General features: G+C 45.1%; 1 protein-coding gene across 5 annotated transcripts in view; it reads right to left on the bottom strand.

Annotated features, from left to right (window-relative positions):
* Positions 1-19,104, bottom strand: part of LOC137310398 (protein spire homolog 1-like) — a 280,950-nt gene that overhangs the window by 105,389 nt on the left and 156,457 nt on the right. For 4 of the 5 annotated variants that reach the window (XM_067978235.1, XM_067978246.1, XM_067978243.1 and 1 more), the window contains exons 4-5: positions 15,307-15,432; positions 2,431-2,514 (exon numbers count right to left, since the gene is read on the bottom strand). In XM_067978235.1, coding sequence (XP_067834336.1) covers positions 2,431-2,514; positions 15,307-15,432 — 210 coding nt within the window. The remainder of the gene's footprint in view (positions 1-2,430; positions 2,515-15,306; positions 15,433-19,104) is intronic. The other variant, XM_067978245.1, reaches the window with a different exon arrangement.

Genomic DNA, 19,104 nt, shown 5'->3' with positions numbered 1-19,104 from the left:
ATTAATACGCAGTGCACCGGAAGCGTCCTACGCTCCATGGTAATAAGCCCCAACAAGGTGACTGGGCATCAAAAAAGTTAGTGTAGGTGAATGAAATAGGTGTTTGTCTCTCAGGAGAGGGCTAGGTCAATTTCTTTAGCAGCTTCCATGGGGGCTTGTAGTTGCTTTCCCTCATCTGCCTCCAAATAAGCAATATTGCAAAAGGATAAATGGCCCAGTAGTGTAGTTGGCTCCCATCACTAAATGTACAACATGAAGACTGGTCTTGAAAAGCCCAACTCATCCCTATAAGGGAAATAGGGCCTAAATGAAGCAGTAGTATCATCCTGTCGAACACAGACAAGGCCATCTCTGATTACTTCCTTGTATCCCTCACCATATACATCCCCCTACCCACTTCCAACCCTTCTGTGTCTGCCCCTGGAAAAAAATCTCCCCCAAGTCACTTATAACTACACTTTCAAACTCCCAATTGTCTAGACTTTGGCCCTCCATTCACCATGATACTTCTGTTACTGTCGATTTGCTCACTCACTCCCTCACCTTTGATGCCCTTGTCCCCAACAAAACCCTTCCTCTCTCCCACTCTGGTCGTTCCACAAGTATGGCCCCCATTTTTGCTCCTTCATGCCCACGGGGCATGGACTTGAACATATCTGATGCACAACTGGCTTAGCCATCCATTGCCAGATCTGACTGGACCACATCAATTTCTCAGCCCTTGCTCTCCTCTACCAAAACCACTCACGACTCCAGGATTACCCCTACAAAGATAACCCCTGGATCCTTTTCTCCACTGCCAACCATCTCCTGAAACCCCTCTCCCCTGCCCCTTCCACCCTCAACTTCAACAAGTGCGAGGAGCTCATGTTCTTCCTTGTCACGAAGATTGAGGCCATCCGTTCAGCTGCCTCTGCAGCAACCCCCCTTCATGTTGCTCACAAGTCCAAACTTCCCCCAAGGTACTGCCCGCATCTTTATCCAGCTTCTCTGCTATCTCCCCTCATGCCCTCTCCGGGCTCACCTTGTCCAAGGGACCCACCTCCTGCTCTCTCGACCCTATTCCCACTAAACTGCTGACCACCCAACTTCCCTTACTGGCCCCCATGTTAGCTGATATTGTAAACGGTTCCCTCTCCTTTGGTACTGCTCCCCCTCCCTTCCAAAACTGCCATCATCACTCCGCTCCTCAAAAAAGCCACCTTTGACCCCTCTGTCCTTGCAAACTGCCGTCCCTTTACTGTCCAAAGTCCTTGAACGTGTTGTCGCCTCCCAAATCCGTGCCCATCTTTCCCGCAACTCCATTTGTGAATCTCTCTCTAATCAGATTTGCGGCCCTGCCACAGCCCTAATGAAATGGCCCTAATGAAAGTCACAAACGACACTCTCTGTGTCTGTGACCATGGTAAACTATCCTCCACAGTAGCATGGATGAGAGTAGCAGCTTCCACTGTTGCTCCTTTATCTACACTGCACAGTCTCCAGTGGAGTCAAGCTGACGATTTTTTTTTTGAACAGTGCTGCTCAGTTTTCATATGCTGACATACAAAAACTTAGTTATTACTCAACTGTATCATGTGCTGGATTGAACGCTGCTTTAAAGTAATTTACAGAGCGCACTTTGTTTCACAGGCCTATTTTTAGCTGCAAATTAATGAATATGTTGGGACAAATTTCAAGAAACAAATAGGTGGGGTCAACTCGATTCACTGTAAGTGATGCTGATCAGGACAAAGGGACACGAGCGCTGGGATATGGAGCCCCACTTCCACTTCTGGACAAGTAGAGTAGTTGGCTCCCATCACTAAATGTACAACATGAAGACTGGTCTTGAAAAGCCCAACTCATCCCTATAAGGGAGATAGGTCCTAAATGAAGCAGTAGTATCATCCTGTATCGGTATCAAGCAGCTGATGATGGGGGTTGCTCATGAAACATTGGCCTATCCTTTTTCTTTCGGATGGTGATCAAGCTGCTGTGGACTTCAAGCTTTGTTCTGCTTTGATATAAATGGCTGTGTTCAGTTTGGCACTGCTATCTATAGGCAGGGTTTGGGCTGCTTCTTGGCAGTTGAGTGAAGACCGAACTGGGGGTGGGGGGTTGGGGGAAGCAATGTCAGTATATTGTAGCCAGTGGATACAAGTGGCAGAGAATGAGTCTCTAATTGTTTGTGGTTTTTGGTGAATAGTGACGGGGGTAGATTTGCTGTCGCACTTGACTAAGTAGTGATGGGGAGGATTTGCTGTCACACTTGGTCACCATAATTCATCCCGATATATGTGAAATGTATGAGTGCTATTTGATTCTATGGGTGCCACACTTAACACAGATATAAGAACTTTGCAGTTGAATGTACAATAAGAAGTTTGTTATATTAAAAATATTAATAATAAAAAAAGAGGCACTGATCGATTGGTCACAGCATCTTACCCAGTCAAAGTTATTCAGCTCGTTGAGTTCCATGTTGGATTGACTGCTCTCACCCGTGTTATTTGCCTGCATCTTCTTCAGATTCTGCCAATCAATCAGATAACAGATTAGGACAGAGCACCAACCAGAAACCCTCCGTTTCATTGCATCATTGTGCTAGTAAATGGAACCAAATTTGCCCGGTCAACTCTTTTACCCATTCTCTTCCCTCCTACCCTGAACTCTCACTGAAGTACGGCTTCAAACACCCTTACAGCATATCGACCAAGTGCCATTCTTCACATGGGAACGTAAACAGTGAGTGTCAGCAGGCTGTTCAACTGTGGAGGGCATTACAGCTGATGATCATCTTGACCTCAACCACTGTCCATACACACGCGCTTCCTGTATAGTGATCAGGAAGTGGAACCCTGGTTGATTTCCACCCCTTTTACTAGTCCAGGGGCACTAAGGACCATTGTGGCCCTCTACTTGCTGCCCTGCGTGAGACCATGTAACTCAGCACAGATTGGGAATGCCTGGCTATTTCCAATGAAGAATGCCCGACTGTTGCAGCAGCTGACGCACCCACGTTCTGGTTTTCGACTAAAACAGAGCCTGTGCTTTTCCCTTCCTCCTGTGTGCAGGACTCGATAGCACTGAAAAAAGGCACCAGTCAATTCGTTGCAGAAACACAATCGACCATTTTCGGACGAGAGTTAGTACTCATTACCTGCCCAATCAATCACTGCATGCACGCAAATGTAAAAAAAAATGAAAAAGTTTAAAGACCACAAAGTCTTATAATGATCTTCATTCTATTTTAAAACCCTGACTATGGGAGTAGTTCAACTGATATGGTGCATAGCAGCACAAGGTCACGATATTAGGGTCTTGTCTTAGGATATTCTCTCGGGTACAATGGTGCTAGTCACTCCTGTAAGTGGTCTGATCTTCTAACATTTAGGGGTGTGCCTGTAATATCTAACTATATGACCGCATAATACAAGGGTGTGAAATTAGTGGCCCTAAAATTCCATGGATTGATGGAACACCCACCCCAGGAAAATGACGTAAATTCTGAAAAGGGCCATTTTCAGCCATTTACGCTGTTTCTCTAGGAGTTCCTCTGAGAAGTACAGCGGGGTGACCCCCAGAGAATTTCACAGCCCGCATCCCCTTGTAATCAGAGCTGGATATTCGTGTCTTATGCATTAACGCCTGGTGGGATGAGGCCAGATGTGAGTGAACAGATGGAGCAACGGTTCTGATCAGATTCACTTAGTTCAACTTGACTTTGCGTAGTAATAGAAAATAATGAACACGTCACGCTTCCCCACATCAGAGGGTTATGTCATTTGACTTAAACGGGGTTGGTGGGGGGGGTGGGGGAGGGAATTCTCCTCCGCAATCCCCCTTGAAATTTGGCAGAATCGCGGCGGAGAATGTCAGAAAATTCAGATGGTGAAGCCCGACAGAAACTGCCATTCCCCATCCCCGCCAATACCTGCATTTTCATGGCTGGGCGGTTCTTTTGTCAGGATAAGGGAGTTGGTTGTCGCTCAAGTAAACAAGTGCCAACATAAAAGCTCCTTGGGTATGTGTGAGCACAGATATAAGCAACGCCAATAAACAATCACAAATATTGCACACCTAATGACTCATAACCTATAGTTAACACGATGGGAGAGGACAAGTGGTATGGCAACATAACACACCTTGGCCCACCCCCCAACCCACCCCCTTCCCAATAAATGCAAAAGAACGGACTATTTTTGATATAGTCATTATTGAGATCGCTGAATATGCAGTAATTTCAGCTTATAATACCAGAGCAGACTTTAATGACTGAAATTATAACGTATCTTCAAAAGCTGACAGAGCTCTTCACAGAGGCCAATAATCACACGTCAATCGGAAGGATGAAGCTGCTAGCTCTATTTTGAGATCTGTCTAAGCCAAACCTTAAGGTATTAATTTTAACTGAAGCGCCCCAAAGAATTCTAAAAGGCATGTTGTATTCTTTTGAGTCTTAAGCTGATATGTTTAACTGGACCTCAGCAGCTCATGCACATACATCAGAGTTCGGGAGAATATAAACATTGTAGGAATATACCAGATATAAGGGAGGTGAGACACTCTGTGACTAGTGTAAGTCACGTCATACCTAAATTGTTATTATGAACATTGTATCAGAGAGGTACCACCCAGATGTAACAACGTCACTTGTTACACCAGACAGGTTTGATGCTGCCTTCGGAATTTTCTATCTCGAAGTGGGATATTTTTCATCAGGTATTTGTGAACAAAGTCACACAATGATACGATTACAGTTGCCGACAGTGTCCTGGCCAATATTTATCCATCAACCAACACCTAAAAACAGATTTTCTAGTCATTATCTCATTGCTGTTCGTGGGAGCTTCCTGTGCGCAAATTGGCTGTCGCGTTTTCCTACATTACAACAGTGGCTACGCTTCAAAAAGTACTTCATTGGCTGGGAAAACGCATTGGGATGTGCTGAGGTCATGAAAGGCGCTATATAAATGCAAGTTCTTTCTTTTCTTTCCAGCAGTCATGGAAATGGAATGCCAGGATTAGGTGGTTTCATCATGTCTAAAAGCTTCTTGGAACAATAACAGTGCCCTTTAATTAATGACATGAGGAAATCCTAACCTTTAATTTAAAAAGATTAAAACACACTTTAAAAAAAAAATCCTTGTTGCAGTTTCTTCCAGTATAAATCACATTTTGTTGGCCCAGGTTCTCCGTGCAAATGCGGCTGTTTTAGTAAAGCCACAGACTCATCTACAGCGGAGGTGTTGTATTTAACAGACTGAATAGTGAGATAAATTTAACTCTCCCATCGTGCCTGTCAAAATGAACACCTCTGCTGTGGATGGGACCCAGGGTGCTATTTAAACCACACATCAACCCTCCCTTCTTTTAGTCCAATGCATTGTGAACTCAGAACCTTCTTCCTCAGAAATTCTTCATAAACCACAGCTGCCAGGTATCATTAAGAATGATCTTCCCTGATGATAAAGAGTGCATCAGACATGAATCTCTGCACTTATCTCTGCAAGAGGGAAAAAAAAATTGCAGGGCCACGGGGAAAGGGCAGGGCAGTAGGACTAATTGGGTAACTCTTTCAAAGAGCTGGCACAGGCACGATGGGCCCAATGGCCTCCTTCTGTGCTGTATGATTCTACGATTATAAAGTAGAAGCCACATAAGTAGCGCATGGAAGGAAGAGTTCGGCATCTGCTTTTATAGGAACAAATCCTTAGGAAGCGATTTTCCTCATTTTGATTTCCTGTGGACTGAGCCACTAGTTTAGTGGACGCCCCATATCCCAACCATCCAGTTAAGTGGGGTGGCTGTTATCATTAATCAGCTGACATTTCAGTCAGGTGTCAGATTCATCTGTTTGACAGCGCGCAACGAGCTGGGCCTTCTCACTGAGTGAAAATTTGGTAGGCTGGGGAGATTGCAAATACAGCAGCTAGCTGTGACTTCTCTAGGTAAACAATTTTACAACACCAAGTTATAGTCCAGCAATTTTATTTTAAATTCACAAGCTTTCGGAGATTTTCTCCTTCCTCAGGCAAATGTTTCAAGATCTCCTTGAAGCCTACGCATTTATACATATTGAACAATAATAAATGGTGTTTACAGACTGCCCCTGCAACTGCCCGTTGCCAAGGCAATCACCGTGTTCAGACAGAGAGGTGTTACCTGCAGAACCTCCGAATACACATTCAATAAAAAAACAAACAGGGAAAAAAAAACAGAGAAAAAAAAAACACAGAGAGAGGCAGAAACATCCGGAAGGCAGAGAGAGCCAGCAAATGACCCATTATATTAAAAACAGATAACATTTGTTCGCTGGTGGGGTAACGTGTAGCGTGACATGAACCCAAGATCCCGGTTGAGGCCGTCCTCATGGGTGCGGAACTTGGCTATCAATTTCTGCTCGACGATTTTGCGTTGTCGTGTGTCTCGAAGGCCGCCTTGGAGTACGCTTACCCGAAGGTCGGTGGATGAATGTCCATGACTGCTGAAGTGTTCCCCGACTGGGAGGGAACCCTCCTGTTTGGCGATTGTTGCGCGGTGTCCGTTCATCCGTTGTCGCAGCGTCTGCATGGTCTCGCCAATGTACCATGCTCTGGGGCATCCTTTCCTGCAACGTATGAGGTAGACAACGTTGGCTGAGTCACAGGAGTATGAACCATGCACCTGGTGGGTGGTGTCATCTCGTGTGATGGTGGTATCTGTGTCGATGATCTGGCATGTCTTGCAGAGGTTACCGCGGCAGGGTTGTGTGGCGTCGTGGACGCTGTTCTCTTGAAAGCTAGGTAGTTTGCTGCGAACGATGGTCTGTTTGAGGTTGGGTGGCTGTTTAAAGGCGAGTAGTGGAGGTGTGGGGATGGCCATAGCGAGGTGTTTGTCCTCATTGATGACATGTTGAAGGCTGCGGAGAACATGGCGTAGTTTCTCCGCTCCGGGGAAGTACTGGACGACAAAGGGTACTCTGTTGGTTGCGTCCCGTGTTAGTCTCCTGAGGAGGTCTATGCGACAAAGGAGGAGCCATAGTCATACAGAACAGAACAGACTATTGCAAAGAAGCATACCGACAACTGGACAACCAGGAACACTACAGACGGTTACCCGCAGATCCGACCAAAGAACACACCCACCAGCTCAACAAACTGATCAAGACCTTCGATCCAGACCTTCAAAGCATCCTACGCATTCTCATCCCACGTAATCCCCGCGTGGGAGACTTCTACTGCCTCCCAAAGATACACAAAGCCAACACACCCGGACGTCCCATCGTATCAGGCAACGGAACCCTGTGTGAGAACCTCTCTGGATACATTGAGGGCATCCTGAAACCCATCGTACAGGGAACCCCCAGCTTCTGTCGTGACACTACAGACTTCCTACAAAAACTCAGTACCCACGGACCAGTTGAACCAGGAACACTTCTCACCACGATGGACGTCTCGGCACTATACACCAGTATCCCCCACGATGACGGCATCGCTGCGACAGCATCAATACTCAACACCAACAACAGCCAATCTCCGGAAGCCATCCTACAACTCATCCGCTTCATCCTGGATCACAATGTCTTCACCTTCGATAACCAGTTCTTTACCCAAACACACGGAACAGCCATGGGGACCAAATTCGCACCCCAATACGCCAACATTTTCATGCACAAGTTCGAGCAGGACTTCTTCACTGCACAAGACCTCCAACCAACACTATACACCAGATACATCGACGACATTTTCTTTCTATGGACCCACGGCAAGGAATCACTAAAGAGACTACACGATAACATCAACAAGTTCCATCCCACCATCAAGCTCACCATGGACTACTCCTCAGAATCAGTTTCTTTCTTGGACACACGAATCTCCATCAAAGACGGGCACCTCAGCACCTCACTCTACCGCAAGCCCACGGACAACCTCACGATGCTCCACTTTTCCAGCTTCCACCCTAACCACGTCAAAGAGGCCATCCCCTATGGACAGGCCCTGCGAATACACAGGGTCTGCTCAGACGAGGAGGAACGCGATGGACACCTACAGACGCTGAAAGACGCCCTAGTAAGAACGGGATATGACGCTCGACTCATCGATCGACAGTTCCGACGGGCCACAGCAAAAAATCGCATAGACCTCCTCAGGAGACTAACACGGGACGCAACCAACAGAGTACCCTTTGTCGTCCAGTACTTCCCCGGAGCGGAGAAACTACGCCATGTTCTCCGCAGCCTTCAACATGTCATCAATGAGGACAAACACCTCGCTATGGCCATCCCCACACCTCCACTACTCGCCTTTAAACAGCCACCCAACCTCAAACAGACCATCGTTCGCAGCAAACTACCTAGCTTTCAAGAGAACAGCGTCCACGACGCCACACAACCCTGCCACGGTAACCTCTGCAAGACATGCCAGATCATCGACACAGATACCACCATCACACGAGATGACACCACCCACCAGGTGCATGGTTCATACTCCTGTGACTCAGCCAACGTTGTCTACCTCATACGTTGCAGGAAAGGATGCCCCAGAGCATGGTACATTGGCGAGACCATGCAGACGCTGCGACAACGGATGAACGGACACCGCGCAACAATCGCCAAACAGGAGGGTTCCCTCCCAGTCGGGGAACACTTCAGCAGTCATGGACATTCATCCACCGACCTTCGGGTAAGCGTACTCCAAGGCGGCCTTCGAGACACACGACAACGCAAAATCGTCGAGCAGAAATTGATAGCCAAGTTCCGCACCCATGAGGACGGCCTCAACCGGGATCTTGGGTTCATGTCACGCTACACGTTACCCCACCAGCGAACAAATGTTATCTGTTTTTAATATAATGGGTCATTTGCTGGCTCTCTCTGCCTTCCGGATGTTTCTGCCTCTCTCTGTGTTTTTTTTTTCTCTGTTTTTTTTTCCCTGTTTGTTTTTTTATTGAATGTGTATTCGGAGGTTCTGCAGGTAACACCTCTCTGTCTGAACACGGTGATTGCCTTGGCAACGGGCAGTTGCAGGGGCAGTCTGTAAACACCATTTATTATTGTTCAATATGTATAAATGCGTAGGCTTCAAGGAGATCTTGAAACATTTGCCTGAGGAAGGAGAAAATCTCCGAAAGCTTGTGAATTTAAAATAAAATTGCTGGACTATAACTTGGTGTTGTAAAATTGTTTACAATTCTCTAGGTAAGATCAAGGAGTCCCAATGAAATAACTTCAATCGTGCCATATTCCCTTCTTATAACCCATTTTCATTAGCAATTTGCTGCCAATGGCGTCGCTGAAATTAGCAGCAAGTTCCGAATATAACTGCGAGGGTGTTTCTCCTCCAATAGCAGTGCTGCCTCTAATCGATGGGGTGATTTATACAATGGTGAGCATCCCAGAAAAGCACGCGTGGAGATCTGCCCGAGGCACCCAGTGCGGGCAGCGAGCACAAAGGGAGTCAGGAGCCAGCACACAAGCCAGAGCACAAGCCCAGCCACAGAGCACCGGTTTAGAGCAGGTTGAAGGGAGGCCACCTTTACAAATTAAAAAATTCTGGCCACCCATTTAGCTCCTTTAGGAACTGAAGGGCTTGGTGCAACTGTATTACTGTTAGGCCCTTCCTGGACCTCCTGTGCTGTGTCAGAATGGCACGGAACTACTCCGACCTTATTTCAACGTTATTGTGCTTTGGTGCTGTGGCTCCTGTTGTTTTAATCTGCATCAATGACTTGATTCAGAAATTCAATGCATATTGGTTAAGTTCTAAATGGGGGCGGGGGGATGGTTAATTCTAAGTAAGCAGCCAGGGACCTCTGAAAGGAGTTAAATAAAATCTGTAAACGGGCAAAACGGTGTCAGATGAAATTTAATACAGACAAACTTACGACGGTGTTAGTTAAAGGAAGAATGTGTGTCATACATGCACTATGTTGCAGAACTAGCTAAAGGTGAAAGAGATCTGGGGGCATAGGGGACTCGGTATTTACATACAGTCATGTGGAGTGGCAATAAACAAAACAAATACGGTGCCGAACTATATTGCTAGCAGTAAAATGAGTCGGAGTAAGTCCTATGCAAACTTCAGTGCCGTGGTTGTACTGCACCTTCAGCAATGTGGACAGTTTTAGTTACCGAGACACAAGAGAAACATTCAAGCCACCAAATTACGAGGCAAGACAGGGAAATCGGGGATCTTTAGCTTTGAAGAAGCGACTGAGACGGGGCCTTATGGACACTTATGATAGCAAATAGTATGGACAAAGTAAATCCAGAGCACAGTTTCAGTGTAAGTCAAGGCATTAGAATAAGAGCCATAGGTTGAAACTAGTTAAATTTAGGGCAAACGTCAGGAAGAATTTCTTCATGCGCAGAATGATTTAATAGAGGTGTTCAAAATTATAAGGGGTTTTGATGGAGTAAATAAGGAGAAACTATTTCCACTGGCAGGAAGGTCGGTAGCCAGAGGGCACAGATTTAAGGTAATTGGCAAAAGCACCAGAGGCGAGCTGAGGAGAATTTTTTTTACGCAGCAAATTGTTATGATCTGGAATGCACTGCCTGAAAGGGTGGTGGAAGCAGATTCGATAGTAACTTTCAAAAGGGAATTGGATATAATCATTGAAGGGGAGAAAATTGCAGGGCTATGGGGAAAGAGCAGGCGAGTGGGACTATTTAGTTAGCTCTTTCAAAGAGTCAGCACAAGCGTGATGGGCCGAATGGCCTCCTTCTGTGTTGTATGATTCTATGAATGATCAATACTTGGAATGGTCTTCTGGGTAAGATAATGGAGGCAAAAACCTTAGGTTCATTTAATACCCAGTTAGGGGCACAGTGACTTTCGTCCTCGACAGATCAGCTCAGATGGGCTGAATGGCCACCCTCATCTATATTTATCTTGGTGAATTTGTGGAGAGAGGAACAATGAAAAATACAAAACAGAGTGTGGACTCTCTAGCAGGAAAGAATCCATATCAAAATATTTGCTGTTGTTAATGTTTCAAGCAATAGCTAAAGTCCATCTGGAGAACTGTGTGTAACACTGGTCGCTATACTATAGTAAGGGTGTTATTGTCTTTGAGAAGGAATGGCATAATGAAGGTGTCAGGAATCTAAGTTAAAGAAGATGGGCTAGTTTTCACTGGCAAGGAAAAAAGCCTCATGGTGACCCTGATAGAAGTTCTCAAAACGATGAAGGTGATTGATAAAATTTCACACAAATTCAAAAGAAGTCCACTGAAGAAAATAGTATAAAAGGTTTCAAGAGACAAGAAGGTGCGTTTCCTGAGAAGAGGGGATTGAGAAGTATGGGAATAGGACGGAAAAGTGGGGTGGGGGAGGGGTTGCTGAGACCGAGTACAAAGGACAGCTTGTCGGGTCAGTTGGCCTTTTCTGGACCCTTGCGTTGCAATATTAACTTCACTACAAATCAGTCGCTTTTGTTGAAATTATTGAAACATTCAACTTTCCGCCTGGGCGTAAAACTGGCGTTACGGATTGGCCGCTCGTTATGGAATTAAGTTGAACGTGCAGACGTCTGATCCGCAACACTAGTTTCACGCCCTGGCAGTGAGTTAAAGATCGATTCCCCCCGCATGTTTGGCAATGCGCATCAAGATGCAGCGCAGAATCCCACGTGGCCAACTCTATAATCAAACATTTGTGCAACACCAGTTATTGACTGAATGAGATTCTGTTACAGCTTTTGCTCCTACTATGTAATTCAATTTGAAAATTACTTATCCTCATGCCGAGACCCTGACAAGAAACTTGAATTCAATTCAACTTTCTCATGCAGCTCTCAATCTTTTTCCTGTAAAATCAGACCGATGTCAAAAAATTATCAAAAAAATGTCATAGAATCATAGAAAGTTACAGCACAGAAGGAAACCATTCGGCCCATCGTGTCCGTACCGGCCAAAAAAGAGCTATCCAGCCTAATCCCACTTTCCAGCACTTGGTCCGTAGCCCTGTAGGTTACAGCACTTCAAGTGCACATCCAAGTACTTTTTAAATGAGTTGAGGGTTTCTGCCTCTACCACCCTTTCAGGCAGTGAGTTCCAGACCCCCACCACCCTCTGGATGAAAAGATTTCTCCTCAGCTCCCCTCTAATCCTTCTACCAATTATTTAAAATCTATGCCGTCTGGTCACTAACCCCTCTGCTAAGTCCTATCCCTATCCACTCTATCTAGTCCCGTCATAATTTTATATACCTCAATTAAATCTCCCCATAGCCTCCTTTGTTCCAAAGAAAACAACCCCAGCTTATCCAATCTTTTCTCAAAGAAAACAACCCCATCCTATCCAATCTTTTCTCATAGCTAAAGTTCTCCAGCCCTGGCAACATCCTCGTAAATCTCCTCTGTACCCTCTCGAGTGCAATCACATCTTTCCTTTAGTGTGGTAACCAAAACTGTACACAGTACTCAAGCTGTGGTCTAACCAATGTTTTATACAGTTCGAGCATAACCTCCCTGCTCTTATATACTATGCCTCTGCTAATAAAGGAAAGTATCCCGTATGCTTTTTTAACCACCTTATCTACCTGTCCTGCTACCGTCAGGGCTCTGTGGACATGCACTCCAAGGTCCCTTTGTTCCTCTACACCTCTCAGTATCCTCCCATTTATTGTGTATTCCCTTGCCTTGTTTGCCCTCCCCAAATGCATTTCCTCACACTTCTCTGGATTGAATTCCATTTGCCACTTTTCTGCCCACCTGACCAGTCCATTGATATCTTCCTGCAATCTACAGCTTTCCTGCTCGCTATCAACCACACGGCTCAACGATGTTGAATTTAGACCCCGATATACGGCAATTAAAAGGCAACTGGTAGCCTTGTGCATGCTACCGCACTCAGGGAATGCAATTAATGGGCAGTTGTTAGTTGCGTGCACTCTGTGCCACACACCGCACTGCAAGTTTCAGTTCGGAGAAGACTCTGAAATAAAAACAGAAAATGCTGGAAATACTCAGCAAGTCCGCCAGCACCCGTGGAGAAAGAAACAGAGTTAACATTTCAGGTCAACGTAGCAAAGTAATTTGAATGTAATTTGAAAGGTACCACCAGATCTTCCCAGACATCTTAGTTTGACTTATAGGGAGAGGTTGGATAGACTGAGACTTTTTTCCCTGGAGAGTAGGAGGTTTAGGGGTGATCTTATAGAAGTCTATAAAATAATGAGGGGCATAGATAAGGTCGATAGTCAAAATCTTTTCCCAAAGGTAGGGGAGTCTATAACGAGGGGGCATAGATTTAAGGTGAGAGGGGAGAGATACAAAAGGGTCCAGAGGGGCAATTTTTTCACTCAAAGGGTGGTGAGTGTCTGGAACGAGTTGCCAGAGGCAGTAGTGGAGACGGGTACAATTTTGTCTTTTAAAAAGCATTTGGACAGTTACATGGATAAGATGGGTATAGAGGGATATGGGCCAAGTGCAGGCAATTGGGACTAGCTTAGTGGTATAAACTGGGCGACATGGACATGTTGGGCCGAAGGGCCTGTTTCCATGTTGTAAACTTCTATGATTCTATTCTAACACATTGTTTTTGGGAGGGGAGGGGGGCAAGAAAGAAAATAAATATCTACAATGGCACAGGCCTGGGTTAGTAAAATGATGATTGGTGAGGCAGGAGCACCACTTCAGTCCAAAGGTCATCAATACACCTCGAGGTGGTAAGAAACCAAGGGTTGGGAGCAGACCTTTTTTCTATATAGATAACTGTCCATTATAAAATACGATATCCCATTAACTACCTTTAACAATCTTTCACCTGCAGTTAACAGCTTTATCCCTCCAGACCAGATAAGAGTTTTACCCAATCGATTGCTCTGTTTGATTGATCTCTGAGCTGAACCTGTCGACCTCTGCACCCATTATAAAGCACATATTGAATTCCTTTAGTCTGAATGGACGACTCAATATATTCAGCAACAAGTGATGTTGTTTGAAATTATGAAGGGTTAGGACTAGGTAGACGGAGACAGAATGTTTCCAGTGGTTGAAAGGTCTAGAATGAGAGGACACAGCTTTAAACGTAAGAGATTTAGAACAGAGTGCAGGAGCAGGTTTGTGAGACCATGAAATGCACTACTGGTGCAATAATGAGGGGCATAGATAAGGTCGATAGTCAAAATCTTTTCCCAAAGGTAGGGGAGTCTATAACGAGGGGGCATAGATTTAAGGTGAGAGGGGAGAGATACAAAAGGGTCCAGAGGGGCAATTTTTTCACTCAAAGGGTGGTGAGTGTCTGGAACGAGCTGCCAGAGGCAGTAGTAGAGGCGGGTACAATTTTGTCTTTTAAAAAGCATTTGGACAGTTACATGGGTAAGATGGGTATAGAGGGATATGGGCCAAGTGCAGGCAATTGGGACTAGCTTAGTGGTATAAACTGGGCGACATGGACATGTTGGGCCGAAGGGCCTGTTTCCATGTTGTAACTTCTATGATTCTATGATTCTATGAATGTGAATAAAGCAACAACATTTATATAGAGCCTTTAACGTAGTAAATCATCCCAAGGCGTGAGATCAGACAAAATTTGACACAAGTCACTTAACAAGATATTATGACAGGTGACCAAAAGCTTGGTCAAAGAAGAAGGTTTTAAGGAGCAACTTAAAAAAGGAGAGAGAAATAGACAGGTTTAGGGAGGAAATTCCAGAGCTCAGGGTCTAGGCAGCTGAAGGTATGGCTGCTAATGGTGGAGCAAAGGAAATTGGGGATGCGCAAGAGGTCAGAATTGGAGGAGCGCAGAGATCTTGGAGGGTTGTAAAGCTGGAGGAAGTTACTGAGATAGGTTGGGGTGAGGCCATGGAGGGATTTGAACACAAGGATGAGAATTTTGGGTGAGCGGGACTTGGTGTGAGTTAGGAAACGGACAGCAGAGTTTTGGATGAGCTCAAGTTTACGGATCACGTCAACATTTAACAGGTTAGATAGGTAGTTGACGGAACAAGGGATAAAGGGATATGGGAACAGGGCGGGCATGTGGGATAAGAACTACTGCTCGTGTGGAGGATAGACTCTAAAATGGACCTGTTGGGCCGAACGGCCTGTTTCTGTGTTGTTCATTTCTACGTAACACATATCTATAAAAAGTTTCTGATTTCATCCAGACCTTGAAGGTAGCCTAGGGAGCAAAGACTAGGTGCTGCCCCATGTGGGGGGGAAGGAGGAAGGAAGGAAAGGGGAAAGAACACAAAAAAGGCCAAGTTACTCTAGATTGCTCTTGCACATCTCCTGGAGATTATTTTAAAAAACAGCATTGTTGGAAATTCAGAAGCTGGTTACCAACAATCTCTGCTACCAGCTACGACTCCTCTTTACCTGTTAGCTGATCTCTTACCTCTTTAGCACTTTTTATTTTGGCCAAGAAGGTCCGTAACTCCATGGACTCTGCAAACAGTGCCCGACACACGGCCTGGTAATGGTTCGGAGCCTCCGGCGGGGTCGTTAGGTGAGCAGCACACAACTGACAAAAGAGAAAGGAAGAAAAACTTTAGTCGCGTACCTTTAACTCCACTGACAGAAAATCCGAATCGTTAACCTATCTTCTCTATTTCAGATGCTGATTGACCCATTGAGCATTTCTCCAGTTTTTATGACAGATTTTCAATGTTCATGAATTTCTTCTGACCTTAATTGCACAGTTTTTACTGTTATTGGTGCCTGTTATTGGGTCTAGTAGGACATGAGAGCACCATGGAGCTGAGCCATCTTCAATCAACAGCTGGGATACCCTTCAGTCAATCACAAAAAGGTCCGTTTTTAAAAATTTTTAATAGCCTGGCTGAGTGGTGTCTAAGATACTTACCTAACCTGTTTGTGATTGAATGTGTTTCGTCGAGGTAGATTTCCATCATCGGCAGAATGAAAATTGGGCAGGATCCGCTCTGCCAGATTACCACCCAGGCGGTGAAGATCAAAATCTACCCTGTCGTCGGTAAAGGTTGGAAGAGGTTCAGTTCCAGGAAAGTTCTGCAATAGGAAGTTAATCCTGCTTCAACTAATACCGTCCTCTGCAGCACAAATCACTTGCTCATAGTCTACCATACATTTTAATTCACTGGTTCTCAAATGTTGTCAGGTCAAGCCCCTCCAAAAAAAAAACAATTCTCATATATAAAATCAATCTGCACACAGCAGAGCACCAACATGCATAAAGTGAGGGGACACAAGTTCAGTTCTCCCAGTCCGGGGGCATGATCACAGCCTGATGGTGGGAGGTGGGTGGGCTAGTCAGGTGGAAAGTCTCCATCACTTCAATCTCACACAATAAGAAAGACTTGCATTTATACAGCGCCTTTCACGAACTCAGGACGTCCCAAGACACTTTACAGCCAATGAAGTACTTTTGAAGTGTAGTCACTGTTCTAATGTAGGAAACGCAGCAGCCAATTTGCACTCAGCAAGGTCCCACAAAGAGCAATGTGATAATGGCCAAATAATCTGTTTTTGGGTGTTGGTTGAGGAATAAATATTGTCCAGGACACCAAGGAGAACGCCGCAGCTCCTATACAATCATTGAATCATACAGCACAGAAGGCGGCCATTCGGCCCATCGTGTCAGTGCCGGCTCTTTGAAAGGGCTATCCAATTAGTCCCACTCCCCTGCTCTTTCCCCATAGTGTTGCAAATTCCTCCTTTTCAAGTATACTTTTGAAAGTTACTATTGAATCTGCTTCCACCACCCTTTCAGGCAGTGCATTCCAGATCATAACAACTCGCTGCATAAAAAAATTCTCCTCATTTCCCCATGGATCTTTTGCCAATTATCTTAAATCTGTGTCCTCTGATTACCGATCCTGCCAATGGAAACAGTTTCTCCCTATCTATTTACTCTTCTTCAAAATAGTGCCATGGGATCTTTTATGCCCACCTGAGAGGACAGACGGAGCCTCAGTTTAATGTCTCATCAGTAAGATGTCACCTCCGACAGTGTAGCACTCCCTCAGTACTGCACTGGAGTGGCAGCTTAGATTATATGCTCAAGTTTCTGGAGTGGGACTTGAACCCACAACCTTCCTTCTCTAGAGGCAAGTGTGCTACCCACTGAGCCAGAGCTGTTGGTTGAGGCCTGGGAACAGACTGTCCATTCAGTCCTCTCAGCCACAGGAGTGCAGGAACGAGGGCAGGGGGAAAATAACTGATATAAAACAACGCACATGCCCCCACAGGACGGCGTATAGCCGCCAAAGAAAAACAACCACATTATTCAACATGTGAGTTGGCACAGAATGGCCAAGCTGCAAAAACTAATTTCAGTAAAGTTACCGAACAAGGCGGACAAATCCCACAAACCCCACCTCCGTAAATGAAATATTCAGCATTGCTTTTCCTTTTATACAAACGTTATTAGGTTACTTCTTCAGTGAAATTTCTGAATAACTTTGATATAACTTTGCTACAAAGTAGGAAGCATTGAAATTATTAGTAAATTGCAGTATTTTTGTTGACTTATTTTTATAGCGCAGTACAATTGAGATTGTAAAAACATGCCACGGTAAAGCCTCCAGTTCAGATCAGGAAGCCTCAAAGAAAAAGCCAGAGGTAGAATTTTATTCCATTTCTGTAATGTCAAAAATGTGAGTGATTTGTTTTGCTATAATGCGGATAAATTGGCACACACTATAAATCTCACTTGGCAATGAGGCAGTGTGGTTAAAATGGATGTAAATTAAAACAACATTCCGGGTTACAGAATATATATAAAACAGCATCTCAAGCCCTCGAGGCAGTGTCAGACCTGCCCTTCACTAATGCACAAAATGGAAATCTACCCAGAGTGATTTTGTTGTATAGCTGCCAGTACAGCAGCACGATAAATAAACACCCTTAGAGCTTCCAGTAATTCTCTCCATTACCCAGCCAGCCTGAACAAGCCAGGCTTTATACAGTTGTCGGGGGGGGGGGCGGTTAGGATTTTTTTCAAGTACTCCGTTAAATGCCCACAGCTCTTGTCACTTATTTGATCACATAGAAAAACGTTATTTTACTTAAATAATGACCCTGTCGCATGGAGTACAAGTGCCCTGGACCTTTAGTTAACTAGAATGTTGCTATTCTTAATGCAGCAACTTCCACAACCATCTTAAATTCCTGGTAGAGCCTCCCCGTAGCTTATGTAAACAGCTGAAGAGCCTGATTGACTATTTCCACCGTTACAGTAATGAATATACAATTTGTTTTTTTTTGGTCAGCTCAGTGTGGAAGCCCATCACCATACTTAAGGACTTCAAGCAAAGCCACAGGAGATTCTGGACGCCTGATGTGGAATAAGAACATAAGAACATAAGAAATAGGAGCAGGAGTAGGCCAATCGGCCCCTCGAGCCTGCTCCGCCATTCAATAAGATCATGGCTGATCTGATCCCAACCACAAATCTAAAGAACACAAGAAGTAGGAGCAGGACCCGGCCACTCAGCCCCTGGGCCCTCTCCGCCACCCACAGGGCATTGACCGATCCGAACTCAGCTTCATGTCCAATTTCCTGCCCGCTCCCCGTAACCCCTAATTCCCTTTACTTCTAGAAAACTGTCTATTTCTGTTTTAAATTTATCTAGTGATGTAGCTTCCACAGCTTCCTGGGGCAGCAAATTCCACAGACCTACCACCCTCTGAGTGAAGAAGTTTCTCCTCATTTCAGTTTTGAAAGAGCAGCCCCTTATTCTAAGATTATGCCCCCTAGTTCAAGTTTCACCCATCTTTGGGAACATCCTTACCGCATCCACCCGATCAAGCCCCTTCACAATCTTATATGTTTCAATAAGATCGCCTCTCATTCTTCTGAACTCCAATGAGTAGAGTCCCAATCTACTCAACCTCTCCTCATATGTCCACCCCCTCATCCCCGGGATTAACCGAGTGAACCTTCTTTGTACTGCCTCGAGAGCAAGTATGTCTTTTCGTAAGTGTGGACACCAAAACTGTATGCAGTATTCCAGGTGCGGTCTCACCAATACCTTATATAACTGCAGCAATACCTCCCTGTTTTTATATGCTATCCCCCTAGCAATAAAAGCCAACATTCCGTTGGCTTTCTTGATCACCTGCTGCACCTGCATACCAACTTTTTGATTTTCTTGCACTCTCTCTCCCTGCAGAAACAAATCCGATTAACAGAGTACTGGTATGCTTCACCTGT

Source organism: Heptranchias perlo, chromosome 3 (genome assembly GCF_035084215.1).
Source record: "Heptranchias perlo isolate sHepPer1 chromosome 3, sHepPer1.hap1, whole genome shotgun sequence".
NCBI classification, from domain to species: Eukaryota; Metazoa; Chordata; class Chondrichthyes; order Hexanchiformes; family Hexanchidae; genus Heptranchias; species Heptranchias perlo.
This window is presented reverse-complemented; position numbering and strand designations above follow the sequence as displayed.